The following is a 14,772-nucleotide window of genomic DNA, read 5'->3' on the forward strand; positions in this document are numbered from 1 at the left end:
GGAGGAGCAAACTGTATGAGAGCAATATAGAAAAGGAAGCGCCTAAAATCTGGGTGTCCTGAGGTGTGTGTCCTGAGGTATGTTGTCTTTGTGGCCTTTACAGTTTAAGCTCCTTACGGCCACAGTGACCTGCGTGGTCAGTGTGCCTTGGTTAACTTGTGTGGCAGCACAAATACAGGAAGGCTTCCTGGAAGGGGAATCAGGATAGAAAATGGAGTGGCTGGGTTAATCCAGCCTTCTAACCTGGGACGTGTGTGATAAAGGGAAAAAGAAAATAGAAGCGGGCGATCAAAAAAGAGAGGGAAAACATTTTTCCAGAGGTGAAGATTTCTTAGGACCGATAAACACAAAATCCTCAAAAGGCACGATTTTCTTTTGTCCAGATGCCACATGGTGCCTGCCCGGGGTGACTCTCATTTCCACTTCTATCTTCCAGTGGGTTTCAGGGTGTATTTAACACTGGGCTGTTACTGTCAAGTCTGTTTCCTCAGTTGCCCTCGCTCTAAGGGCAAGTCTAGACTGAGATTCTAAGGAAGAGAGTCTGTACTAAGGCAAATAGCCTAAGGGAGAGGGGTAGTAAACTTAGGGAGTACACTTAGAGAAGGGGAAGCTATGGAAAAGCTTTTTTGTGGGGGTCCAAGAGGTGTTTGGTTTGTGTGTAGTGTAGACAACACAGGTTGAATGAGGTCTTGTGCCTGACTCCTTCCTCCACCCCTGCCCCCCATCTCTCCCATCCACCCTGCCTTCTTTCCTGTCTTTGTCTGTCTTTCTTTCTTACAGCAGTCAGAATTTTCCAAACAGATTTATCTGTTTGAATCACTAAATTCCAAATCTCAATTTAGATAATTTAAGAATAATTTACTTCATGGTAAATAATGTGGATTGATTTTGCTTGCTTGTGGTTGATAGTAAAAGATCGTTTTCCTCTCAGATAGAAAATTTGAGAACTGATACTTACATTCACAATTTAGAATTATATATGGAATTGGTACATCTACCTAAATTCCTTCTTTTAACTAAATTCCTTGTTTAAATTTCTGAATCTCTTCTCTGAAGTAAGTCCTTTAAGTAATTTTTTTATAGATAAATCATATTTTAGTTTCTTTCTTTCTTTCTTTTTTTTTTTTTAAAGAGAGAGATGATAGAGCACAGGAGTGGGGAAAGGCAGAGGGAGAGAGAGAATCTCAAACAGACTCCCCAATGAATGGACAGCGTAACATAGGGCTCCGTCTCAGGAACCTGAGATCGTGATCTGAGCCAAAATCAAGAGTTAGATGCCTTCAGGGAAATACAAATCAAAACCACAATGAGATACCACCTCACACCAGTCAGAATGGCTAAAATTAACAAGTCAGGAAATGACAGATGCTGGCGAGGATGCAGAGAAAGGGGAACCCTCCTACACTGTTGGTGGGAATGCAAGCTGGTGCAGCCACTCTGGAAAACAGCATGGAGCTTCCTCAAAATGTTGAAAATAGAACTAACCTATGACCCAGCAATTGCACTACTGGATATTTTCCCTAAAGATACAAATGTAGTGATCTGAAGGGGCACATGCACCCGAATATTTATAGCAGCAATGTCCACAATAGCCAAACCATGGAAAGAACCTAGATGTCCATCAACAGATGAATGGATAAAGAAGATGTGGTATCTATACACAACGGAATACTATGCAGCCATCAAAAGAAATGAAATCTTGCCATTTGCAACAATGTGGATGGAACTAGAGGGTATCATGCTTAGCGAAATAAGTCAATCGGAGAAAGACAACTATCATATGATCTCCCTGATATGAGGAAGTGGAGATGCAACATGGGGGGTTAAGGGGGTAGGAGAAGAATCAATGAAACAAGATGGGATCAGGAGAGAGACAAACCATAAGAGACTCTTAATCTCACAAAACATACTGAGCGTTGCCAGCGGTAAGGGGGTGGGGATAGGGTGGTGGGGTTATGGACATTGGGGAGGGTATGTGCTAAGGTGAGTGCTGTGAAGTGTGTAAACCTGGTGATTCACAGACCTGTACCCCTTGGGCTAATAATACATTATATGTTTATAAAAAAAATTTTAAATTAAAAAAAAAGGTAAGATGCTTCACCAACTGAGCCACCCAGGTGCCCCAATTTTAGTTTCTTAAGAGCAAAAACAGGTTGGCTGTTTTCTTAAACATGTAGATGAAGCCATTCAGCCACCTCATCTGTCTAAATGAGGTGAAATAAAAATCCCATTGATGTCGCATCCCAATAGTCTAAAGATGTATTAGGAAACCACACATAGAAACGACTGTCCCAGAAATGTTCCTTGAGAGGGTTGGTTATAATCACTTTAAAGCCTTTGTCTTTTGTCTAGCTTTTCAGTGAAAGAAAATTTCTCCATAACTAAAACACTGACTATTAATTGGGAAATTATGATAAAGTTTCTGCTGTTAGGGAAAGGCCCTCTGATGTCTTTTTTCTTTTTCTTTTTCATATCAGAAAAGAGTTTAGAAATGTAATGTTCTACTCCTAACACATGCACATAACTTAAAATGTGGCCTCGGTAGTTCCTCAAGGGTCTGGGCCTATGAGCCCGAGTTGTCAAGGAGACCTCAAATTTGGGGGTTAGTGTGCTGAGCCGCAGCTCTGACTCACAAGGACATATTTGCTATTGCATTTGGTGATTTGACTTTTGAACATCACAAACACTTGCTCAAGCGGCCCGGTGACACACATAAATGCGGAATATATATGAAGTGTGACATGACGGTGCTCGTGTACAAAGAAAGGAAAGTTGAGTAGTAATATTAGTTAATACTTGTCTTACCACATAAAGATGGCCTGCTCTTTTTCTCTCTTCAGCATTCAGCTTTGTATGCTTACTTTCTGCCAGCCCTTCACAAAGGTGGAAGTTGAGGTAAGTCTGTCAACACGCAGCCTCGGAACCGGACATTTGGCCTTCCCTTTTCTTTCGAACGTCTAGTCTAGGGACCCCAGCTGTACAGAGAGGTTGTAAGTTAAACCCACCCCCTAAAATGAGCTCTGGTCTTTTACACATTGTCCACCTGGCTCTCAGATCCAGCCCTGAATACCAGGAAGTACTGCTAACTTCTGGGACCTTCCGCCCTTAGCCGCCCTTGGCTGACTAGATTTGCATAATTGTTCTCTCTCTTATTCTTTTCAATGCTGACCTCTACCCTGGGGATTGGTAGGCTTCACTTCCTCACAGACGAGCTCTTTCAGTTGATGGAGTCCTAGCTCTAGCTCCTGGAAGAGTATGTTCTGTCAAAGCAGAAGCCCTCACTTTGTGAATCCTTGTACACGCAGAAGGCCTAGGGAAATTCTATCTGGGAGGCCGCTCATATCATCATGAACAAGGCAGTCTTTTAGGTGGAGTTGCAGCGGCAGGCAGTGGGTGGGGGAGTAATTCGATCTTCCTGAAAATTCTGACCAGATTTTTAAGACTCTGAAGGTTGATTCCAGAACCATTCTCAGATTCTAGGAATGACGCAGACCGGACATCTCAACGCAGAATTGAGTTGGTTTTGGTCATGCTCTCAGGTCGCCTTTGAAGAGAGAGGTCAGAGGGTGGGGCAGACTCTTAATTTCATTTTCCAGTTGCATCCATAGATTGTGTAATGAGAACGTGAAGTTTGCTATGTAATTCAGAATCCTGAGTGGGGGTCCACATTCAGGACTTGGAATTTAAGTCACGAGAATACTCTTCTTACTTTGTTTTATAGCTTAGGCATTTAGCCATGTAGAGGCTGTCAGTAATACCAAATGGCACAGGAGGGCAAATTATATCTCAAAATGAGTCTCGCCATGGTTGAAATTTTTCTTGAGACTTGCAGGTTGCCTGCCTGCCAGGAAAAGATGTTTCTTAATTATATGCCACACTTCCCCACATTTAAAACCAACTTAGTATTTATCAGGGTAACCAAAAAACATTCGTTCTTGAAATGTGCATAGATGTTTCTAGAGAAAAACACTAATCTGTACCCTAATAATTAGTTTAAGAAGTACCAGGATAAACACAATGAATCAGATTTCTTTTCTCAAGAGCTGTCATTATCTTTGAGGTGGTTTGACTACAGTACCCCTTTTTCTCTGGATACCTCCTGAAACAGGTATTCCAGAGGAAACATTCTGGGGGACCCTATCACGAAGTAATATTGTATTATTTCTAAGTACTCCAAGCAGGCTTTTCCTTCTTTAACAGCTGTTCAGATCAACTAGCCCTGTGTTCTTTCTCTAAAAAAAAAAAAAGAAAAGAAAAGAAGAAAAGAAAACTCATACTTGAAACAGCCACGCTGTCTTCTGTGCAAATTTGAAAGATACTGTATATATAGTATATATGCTCCTCCTAACCACATACCCCTCCCCAGCTAAAACAAGATCTAGCAACAGATATGGAAATACGCATACGTACTTCTTCTCTTTTTTTTTTTTTTTTTAAGATTTTATTTATCCATCTGACAGAGAGATCACAAGTAGGCAGAGAGGTAGGCAGAGATCGGGGGAAGCAGGTTCCCTGCCAAGCAGAGGGCCCGATGCGGGGCTTGATCCCAGGATCCCGAGATCACGACCTGAGCTGAAGGCAGAGGCTTAACCCACTGAGCCACCCAGGTGCCCCAGAACTGTACTTCTTTTATCTACATGTGTCAGTGGTCAAATTGTTACAACAGAGGTAGGCAAAGTGCTCTTCTCTTTTTGCCCTGAACATTATTATCACATTTCCTTTCTGTGTCATAGCCGGCCTGCCTACCTTCCCACCTTTCCTTCCTACTTTCTTTCTTCTTTTCTCTTTCTTCCTTCCTTAGGCCTTCCTTCCTTTCTTTCTTATTACAATATCTGCTTTTTCCACCCAGTTCTTAGACCAGTCTGTGTAATATTTCCTGGCAAAGAATATATCCCTTGATAACATCACAAACAAAATGGCTACCAGCCTGTGTAGAATAGAAGAATCGGTGAGATTCAATGTATTAGAATTGTGGCACACGGCAAGAGGATGGGAATGGGTGGCCTTTCAGTTCCATCTTCTTAGTTTAATTATATTTATTTTAGATTTACGGTGCAACCTTTCACTCTGGGCACTCCTTGCTACTTTATGACTTTAGAATATTTTCATTCCTCCCAGGTTGGGTTCAACTGAAAAATGCATCCCACAGCCTGTCAGGGGCTGGGTGTATCCACACCCAGCTCAGAACTCTGGAGATCTAGGCATGGCCTCCAGGCTTTTTGTACTATGTCCGAGGAGGCCTGGCCTGAGCTGCCACACATGGAGATTACATGGAAGGCTCAGTGCATTTAGTTGCACCAATGTCAGGTGACTTGGTTACTCAGAATCCCCCTCCCCTGCCCACCACCACCTCCATGTACTTTAAAACTATTGGAAATCGGGGCCCCTGGGTGACTCAATTGGTTAAGTATCTGACTCTTGATCTCAGCTCAGGTCTTATACTCCAGATCATGAGCTCAAGCCCCACACTGGGGCTCCACACTGGTCATGGAGCCCACTTTAAAAAGAAAACAAAACTTGGTGGAAATCCTAGTTTTTTTTGTTTTTTTTTTTTTTGCATATTTTTTAGAACTTCGTGAATATTAGGTAAGCCTGGTTGAAGATGTGTCGTTCAAGAATATGGTCTTAGTTTCGTGGTTTTTTTAAATGACCTTTGAGTGGATCATTTGGTGTCCTTTTAGACTCTGTCCTGGTGAGTCTCAGGATGCAGAAGGCCTTATTCTTTGATTTTTTACAAGTCGTCCCTCACTGATGACCATTTCCAACTCTGTAGTCCCCAGAATCACTGGATCATTAAAATCTACGGAGTGTAATATTGAGGGGTGTTTTCTCATCTCCTCTCCCCACTCCCTCTCTGCTTCCTCGACAGAGAGTTATTTTCAAAAAGACCATCATTTTCTTGACTCTTGAATGTTAAAAGTATAATCACTTCCAAACTGCGTGCCCTCTGTAATAGATCTTCCGGCATCCTTGAACAATGGGGTCACGTGTATCCACAGAAGGTTCTACTGAAAGTTATCCTCTGGGTCATAGTGGACTAGTGGGTGTGTTTAAAGTGTCTTTTAGTGGTTTCTTTTATTGGCCAGCTCCTTCCCAAGGACACCTTTATAAGCAGGTGGCTTAGGGGCATAAGGAAGAAAGGAGATAGCTACCAGGAAACATCCCAAAATGTGACAGAAATCAACAGCCTGCTAGTTGTATCTCATGAGAGAGGATCCACACAAAACTGGACTATCAGGCATTATGTGAGCAGCAACTGGTTTAATGAATGGGAACAGGGCGTTCACGGCGACCATCAGTCTGTTTCCTCCTTCTTAGGCTGTGTCTCCATTGTACTCAGAGCCACCACATGAAAATGATTTGTCTTAGAGTTTTGAATTTAAAATGAATGGACGTTTTAGAAAACCTTTATTACATGAACACACACACACACACACACACACACAACCCATATATGCCCATTTATGTACTTGTTCTAACAAAACTAATTTCTTCTGGAACTTGGTAGAATTCTGAAATTTCTAAGTAGTACCAGAGAAATGGAGTGTTATATCTATATTTTTATTTTCTTTGAGAGACTGCATGATTGGGGTGGGGGGGGGGGGGTAGAGGGAGAGGGAGAGAGAGGATCTCAAGCAGACTCCGCACTGAGCACGGAACCCATCCTGGGACTCGGTCCCACTACCCTGAGATCATGACCTGAGCCGAAATCAAGAGTTGGATGCTTAACCCACTGAACCACACAGGCACCCCGAGAAATGGAGTGTTGTAAAAAAAAAAAGCGTACTAGCTAGGGTTTTGTTCCAATTCTGCTGCTACCGATCTGTATGTGCTTGAGTAAATGAGCCTGTGTTCTCACGGAGAAAATCGGATGTGACACGTCTTTTCTAGGGTGGCTAGCATTTAATAAGGCGACGTAAGTGGGAGCATGGGGTAGGTGTTCAATAAGCATGCACTTCTGTTTCCCTCACCATCTCAATTGTTTTGTCCTCTTGGGAAGAAAGCAGCAAATCTTAGTTCCCAAATACCTTCCTTCGTTCGCATTTGCTCTTTTGAAGCCTTCACAGAAGAATCATGGGAAGATCCAGAAAGGCACATCTGTGGAGACCGACTCATGAAATCCTTTTCTGTTACTTGGAGAAAGGAAAGGCTGTTGGTAGTAACATCATTCATCAGTCCTTCTCCTTTTTTTACAAGCCTTTATTTAGTAGAAAGGAATGTGCTCAGTGTGGTCAGGAAACAATGAATAAAGCAGCTTTTCTGGTCTCAAGTGTTCATGTGAAGGTTTGGCTCTGGATATCTGAGCGCCTTCAAAACAGGCTGAAGAATTCTGACTTTTTCTTGTGCGTAGCCTATGGCCCGAGAGATGGTGGAGCACTATGGGACCAGAAGGGCAGAAGGGGGTGTTCCTATGGGCAACACATCCGTTAGCCGCCTCCTTATATGGGACACGATGGTGCAGAGCCGGCAGGCAGAGGACCAGCGCACCCTCGAGTGAAGAGGGCAGAGGCACTGGGGGCCAGTCTCAGGAGAGATGGAAAAGAATTAGAGACATTCACGTGGGCCTTTGTGGGGAAGGCGAGCCTTTCCTCTACCCACCTAGGCGCCATAGCTGGATCTATAAAACGATCTCACCTCAGGCAGATTCGTATACAGATTTATCCATTTTTAATATGTACACAAAGGCATCCAAGGGGATAAAAAGTGAATGCCCCAGAAAGTGGTGAGGAAGGGGAAGGAGATGTTGACCGCTCAGGGGAGAGTCTGTGACCATCAGGAAGGACAGATGGACCCTGGGAAGAATAGCTTGGGAGCTATGATAGTGCGTGGTAAAGCTTGTCTTGGTGTGATGTCGCCTTCCAGCCCCATCTCCTGGGATAAGAGTCCATCCTCCCTGTTTGATGAAAGTCCCCTAGGAAGGAATTTATGACAACCGAGTTCCTTTTGGAGGAGCTGACTTGAGGCAGGTAAGGGAAGTTCAGAGAAAACCTGTCTCCGCATTTGCCATTGTTCAAGTGCCTTTACCTCAAAATAATCAGTGCACCAAAGTGGTACGTTATGAGATAGCTTGTCCTGAACTCTTTCACAATTTTCTTTCTAAAGTTGAGCGTGAAGTGCCATTAAGGGGAAAGGAGAATCGGGCCCCTAGAAGCATGGACTGTGTCCGAAACATTAAACTATGATGGCAGCAAGTCCCAAAGGCACACCACAAGCAGCCGCGAGGGTCAGGTCAAGTCACGTGATCCTTACGTGTCACGGAGACATAAAGGAAACAGACTCAGGATTAAGATCCCGTCTGGGGGCACACGGGCATGAGTGAGAAGATAAAGGAAGACCTTCCGCAAAACAAACAACCACTTTTGAATCTGGAGGCAGTATGGTCGTCTTGGGAAAATAATGTAATTTTTAAGCAGCCGTGAAGACCCTGTGGAACATGACATGAATTTGTGGTAGACTCAACCCATGAGACCACGGCCCTTCGTTTTAGCACCCCTCAGTGGTCTCTCACGGTGTGGGAAGGAAGGAGCAGGAGAGGTGATCACCCGCTTGCGGCGGCGCCAGGAATGTGGCAGAAGGGAGAGATCCTAGGTGACAGAAAGTTGACAAGGAAATCCAGTGAAGACAGGAAGCAGCTGTTACCAGGAGGGAGTGGAGGAAGAGGGACAGGCCTGGTCCTGAGAGTGACCAGCAGGTTCTCACAACTGTGTGGGACCGGGTTAGAGAAGTGAACAAGAACTCGTCAGAGGAGATGGCCGCCATCGTCATTGTTATTGTCTCTGTGTCCCAGGCAAAGCTGAGAACCCATGTGGCCAGGTGAAGGGGCTGTGAGAGCAACAGGTCAGATGAACCATCTGTGTGGACACTCGGGATAATGAGAGAAGAGGAAGGTGGGAAGGAAAATTGGGGGTCCTGAAGTGACTAGGGTATCAAGCTATGTGTTAGGGGACAGTAGTAGACAATGGCAATCATGTTCCTCTGCCTTCGGCCGATCTTCCTTCCCAAATAAAAGATGTGGTTTTGCTGTGAGCCTTAAATGACCACATATGAAATAGAAATGTGAAAAAGAAGGCAAGACCTGCTCTGAGAAGTGACTTTTTATGAGAATTTCCATTGTATTGCTTCTCAGGAGGCATGGGGAGCCTCCAAGGCCCGTGAGGGTCAAATCCACGTTTTTAATTATTTTGTACTCTCCGTGGAATTTTCTTCGAGAACAAAATGCCGTACAATATGAGAGTTATTAAAAACCATTTTATGGAAAATATTACCTGCACTAAAAGGAATTAAACCCACAGCTCATTGTATTGGTTAACAGTTGTAGCAGCAATTTATTTTTCAGGGTTTTCTGGGTATGCTTTTATAACCTACAAATGAAGCGTGTTACAAACAATCATGTAGCTTTTTTTTTAAATGAAGAATTATATGGTGGCTTAAAACTATCATTTTATGTTGTTAGAGACTTTATGAATGTTGATTTTAATGTGCCATTTTCTTCCTTGGATTTCATATGAAGCAAATACAAGAGAGGAAAATATAGAACAGTATTTCATATGAAGCAAATACAAGAGATGAAAATCTAGAACAGGATGGAGGGCATTTTGAGAAATACTGATTTGCAAAGATCTGTTGTTGCCCTGGATAGAGAGGTATTGTGGGGACCTCTGGTGGCTTAGTTTATTTTTCCATCTTGAAGAGTAGATCCTGAGTGAAAAGCTAGATGCAGAATTCCAGTTGGAGAGGGACTTTGAAATCATGGAGCCAAACTTTTGGATCCGGCAAGAGAGGGCACTGAGTGACCTCAGTGATTCAGACCTGATTCAGCCCTGTCAGGGCTGAATGACTTTTCCAGGATCTTATGGCAGAGCCAAGGCCACAGCCAGGCTGAGTGCTTTTTCTGCAGCATCCCTCCAATCCCGTGGGAGAGAATGTTCATCGCGGTACATGTCACACAGCAAGCTGTCCCGTGATTCAGATCCATGTCATCCTAAAATGCCACTTGCCTTCTTGCTGTCCTCTGCGTCCGCACGCCCTCTCTTCTCTCACCGAGTGGTTGCGGTAACTTCCCGGGCTACTCCCTGCTCTTAGCCTTTTCCTCTTTGGCTCAGCCATTCCCTACCACGGAGATTTCCGCTCAAAAGCTTGGCCTTGATCACCACACTCCCTTATTCAAACTTCATCTCCAAATCGCCCTTGCCCAGAGGCGTCTTAACGTGACTAACGAGATCTGAAAACAGGTCCACATGAGTCCAGAAGTGGTGTTATTTATACAGATCTTTCTTTTTCTTTCAAATCACAGTCCTGCCACTGGGGTGTGGCCTTGGCTACATGGAGTAGCCTCTTCAAGCCCTTCTCCACCCAAGTGATGAAAGTGGTAAAGCTGGCCTCCAGGAATTGTGGAGAATTAATCTTATAAATAACCCAACACACAGTAGGTGCCTAATGGATGATAGCTTTTACTGGTGGACTTGACTCATTTGTCATGACTTCTTACCCCACCTCCCGGAGGGCTCCTTGATGGTAGGGGCTTCCTTGTCCTGCCTTTGGGGCTTAGTGCAGCATCTGGTATACAGTAGGTGCCAAAGCAATATTTGTTGAATGTAAGTGGGCCATGAAAACTTGAGCAAATCATTTGATCTTTGTGAACCCCAATCCTAAGGACAAAAATTGGGAGGACTGATGAAATGAAATAAGGCATGTAAAGTGCCTAGCACAGTGCCTGGTTCGTGGTTAGAATTCAATGAACAGTAGCTACTGGCAAGGTCAAGTACTAGCTCTTCTGTAAAGCCTCTTTGGCTGTTTTTCCCTGCCCCCCAGCCAAATTAATCATTTCTTATCCCTCGCTCTCATATTCCAGGAAGGATCGGGTTAGTGGGGAAAACAAGGGTTTTAGAATCTGACCGAACTTGGGCTGAGCCCTGGCCATGTGACCTGTATAACACTAAGCTCACGTAATGAAACTTCTGAGCCCTGTCCTTGAGGGTAATGATCCTTAGCACATGCTGTGTTGGTCTGTCTTTTAAAGTATGGGTCTTTCTTGGGAGCAGGAATACAGTCCTGTTAATCTTGCCTGGCTTAATGGTAGGTGCTCAAAAACGATGTCGGAACTTAAATATAGCACCACAATCTCATTAATGCTCAAAAACTATAAATAAAACAAGGATGGCACCAATGAGGCACCACCAAATATCAAGTAGAGAGAGAGAAAAAAAAAGTAAGATTTAAAACGATAAAGCAAAACACAGTGTTGGGCCAAAGCTAGACAGCCCATACTAAGGGTTAAAAGAAAGCTGAAGAAATGACAAAACATGACACTTGAACAAACAATAAACTGCCGCCTGCACGGGAGTGGGTAGGGAAGATAAACCATAAGTGACAAGCTACTACCTGTACTGACGTTTTCACACAGAGGGCTAGGAAATGCAGTGTGGAGAAGAAGGTCTTCCTACCTACAGCTTTACAGCTTCCAGAATTCTGGGCCGTGGCTCAGTTCGTCCTCATCACAACCTGGGCAAGTGGATGATCATCGCCCTCTCGTCAGAGTCCAGGCGACAGTGAAGAAGACCAGGGACAGCCTCGTGAACACACAGAAAGACCCAGAGCTTGGCTGCAGAGCCCCTGAATCCAAGCACAGTGTTCTTTCCACGATAGCATATTACCTATGGGCCGGAAGGGCGGCGGGGTGGGGGTGGGTGGGTGGAGTTACTATAATGATAGCTAGCTTATAAATTAATATATGTAGCATGTAGCATCCTAGGTCTCACTGTTGTAATGGAAAGGAATGCTTGTCTTTCAGTTTCTGCCTGTTCAGGTACCAAACGATGAAGAAAAAAGTGATCCTATCCTTTTTGCTGGTAGAGTCCGGAATTTAATGGCAGAGTAAGTGTCTCTATGTAATCGCCATCAGTAAATTGTTTTTAAATGATTGGTCAATGGCATTTCATGTAGTTTTAGGATTTGGGTGTTCTGTTTTGTTTTGTTTCATTTCATCCTGACGGCCTCATTCCCTACCTCATTCTGGTAAGTAAAATAACGTGCCTGGGCTATGTGGTCAGAAAGACAATCTACAAACATTTTCCCCAGATGCAGCCCCAAACTCCAAGCCCCGGTCTTTGCCAGAAGGGGAGCAGGGAGGCTTCAATAAGCAGGAGAGACCAGCCAGTGACTTCCGCAGGGTGGGTTCTTCTAAGCTGGCCTGTCTCTGTCACACATTCGTGGCTCGCCTTCTGGGCCCCAGGCTCCAGAGAGCTGCCAAGGCCAGGTGTTTCAAAGGCATTAGTGATTATAGCCACACAAAGGAGAAAGTTTGCAAGGAAAGGCAATAGATGCACAGAAAAGGGAGGAAAGTCACCCCCATTAAGGGACGCCTGTAAATTTAGAATTTGTAAATTGTAAACATCAAGCAAATATGAAAGGAGTTTTAGCTGGCCATGATCCTGATTAGATAAATCACCTTTCATCCTGTAATGAAAGAATGAGTGTTGTACCGACCTACCACCCAGACAGCCCTAAGAGCCTTCCCAGTGTGCACCTGACACCAGGCAGCAGCTCCCCCTTCTCATTGCAGTTAGTGAGCTCGGCACGGGTAGGCCAGTAGTATGTATTCCTAGTAAAAATCCAGATGAGAAATCTGAATCTAGCTTCCAAGCGGAATTCGGTTTTATAAGCAAGATAGTATATACATAAATTCATATTTCACAGCAGAATGACTATATGTTCACAACAGTCTAAGTGTTCAAATGCTCAAAACCTTTTTTTTTACTACATGTACTTGATTTTCCCAGCTTCTAGACTGGCTACAAAATTTGTTTTGAGTTGCTTTTCTTCCCTTTCTTCTTCTCTTTCCATACCAGCTTATGTCCAAAAGTTAGGGACTAAGATCGATTTTAGGAATTGAGAGAATTCATACCAGAAAGTTGGACTTCCCAAAAGATGTCTATGAAACAGAGTGGCGGGTTGATTAGGCAGACTTTTTCTGAATTTGGAGGCATGGAGGCCAAAAGGGCCTTGAATAAAGAGGAAGAAAGACCTCGATGAGCTCCACAACCATGGACAAGGCCGTCTGTGGCTCCTTTTGCTAGTATTTAAAGTCAGAGTTAAAGTCTTTGCCTTGCCTTTCTCCTAGTTTTGGTGATCATGAGTCTCACGGAGGAAAAGTATATGACAGAAGCATTTGAAAATAGAAAGATGCAAATCAGCAGTGTTATGTGACTCATCATGAATATTTACCCAATAGTGTGCCAGGCCATTTACTCAGGATATCTAACAAAATCTTCACAGCAACTCTTGGAGCCAAGCAAGGAAAGTGAGACTCAGAGGGAGATACCGTTTGCCCAAGATCATAGCAGGTAGTGAGGGTCTGGGCTGGGACTCAAATCCACGTTCCCTATTACCCAAACCCCAAGCTCTTAAAGGGCATCTCTACTGTCTAGGATTATAAATTATAAATTCCTGAAATATTTAAAATGTTTATTTTCCCAAATAAAAATATTCATATACCAAAATATTTTTAAATCAAAAACAGCCTATAGTTGTAGATAGAAAAAAAAAATTGTTCTTACTGCATCTGTTGAAAATGTAACATTCTTAACAGTGATTCAACAAAATCAACAAAAATAGTTTAAGACAGAACTTTAGGATTCACACTGAATATCTGTGAATAAAAGTTCTGTGAAAAGGAACCTTCAGGAAATTATTTTGGGTACCGCTCAGGCTTTTTTCTTAGGACTTAGTGTTTTTTCAAGTGTTGTTAATATCTGTTTTTTTCAAATCAAGTTATTAGACCTCTGAGCCAGAGAGATCATGCCCTCCTTTGAGGATGGACGATGTTTAGGTTTGGAAGAACTAATGAGCTTATTCTCAGTTCTCTTTCATATTTTCAGAAGACTGTTATGTAGCAAGTAATGATCTCCAGGTTTGAGAGATGAAAAAGCTAGCGATTGAAGCTAGTTTCAAGCTGAAGTCAGCTAGTATCACGATCCCAGTTAAAACACAAAACAAAATGACCAGCCGACCAAAGCTTGCAGACAGAATGGAATTAACTCGGCCACAGGAAGTCTGTGCAGAAGAGAAGTATGTCTCTTTGGCAATAATAAGCCAAAGCTACTGCCTTGAAAAGTAGTAACTACTTTCCATTTACTGTTGTTTGTTGACCAGTTTAGGCCTGATGAAAAAAATCATTGCCTTTAAAAAAAAAAAAAATTGAATTTGTTTGCTTTTGAATGCTTCTTAGAGCTTTGGGAATTCCAGTAACAGACCATACCTACGAAGACTGCAGATTAATGATCTCAGCAGGACAGCTGACATTGCCTATGGAGGCTGGATTGGTGGAATTTACCAAAATAAGCCAGAAATTGAAGTAAGTATGTTTTTAAGTTGCTACACTTTCATAAAGGCGCCCCCCAGAGATTTGACGTCTTGTTTCTTTTCTCTGGTTTCATTCATGCTCAGCTCTAGAGCATTTATTTTAGACCCTGTGGCTCTAGAACCCACGGGTTTTTTTTTATTAAGGAAACCAGGACTGTGATTTCATCTCCCATGTAGTTCACCTAGTTGTGTTTTTTTTTTCAAGAACAGTTAATTCAGGGGGTGCCTGGGTGACTCAGTGGGTTAAGCCTCTGCCTTTGGCTCAGGTAATGATCCCAGGGTCCTGGGATCAAGCCCCACATTGGGCTCTCTGCTCAGCGGGAAGCCTGCTTCTCACTCTCTCTGCTTACTTGTGATCTCTCTCTCTGTGTCAAATAAATAAGTAAAAATCTTTAAAAAAAATAAAAAAGA

The 14,772-nt window shown here is 43.3% G+C and overlaps 1 protein-coding gene across 1 annotated transcript in view; it reads left to right on the forward strand.

Moving 5' to 3' along the window:
- LPCAT2 (lysophosphatidylcholine acyltransferase 2) overlaps positions 1-14,772 on the forward strand; it is a 64,429-nt gene that overhangs the window by 21,075 nt on the left and 28,582 nt on the right. Inside the window, exons 8-10 of the mRNA XM_059382034.1 lie at positions 2,841-2,895; positions 11,792-11,874; positions 14,228-14,353. Coding sequence (XP_059238017.1) covers positions 2,841-2,895; positions 11,792-11,874; positions 14,228-14,353 — 264 coding nt within the window. The remainder of the gene's footprint in view (positions 1-2,840; positions 2,896-11,791; positions 11,875-14,227; positions 14,354-14,772) is intronic.

This window comes from Mustela nigripes, chromosome 17, assembly GCF_022355385.1.
Source record: "Mustela nigripes isolate SB6536 chromosome 17, MUSNIG.SB6536, whole genome shotgun sequence".
Classification (NCBI taxonomy): Eukaryota; Metazoa; Chordata; class Mammalia; order Carnivora; family Mustelidae; genus Mustela; species Mustela nigripes.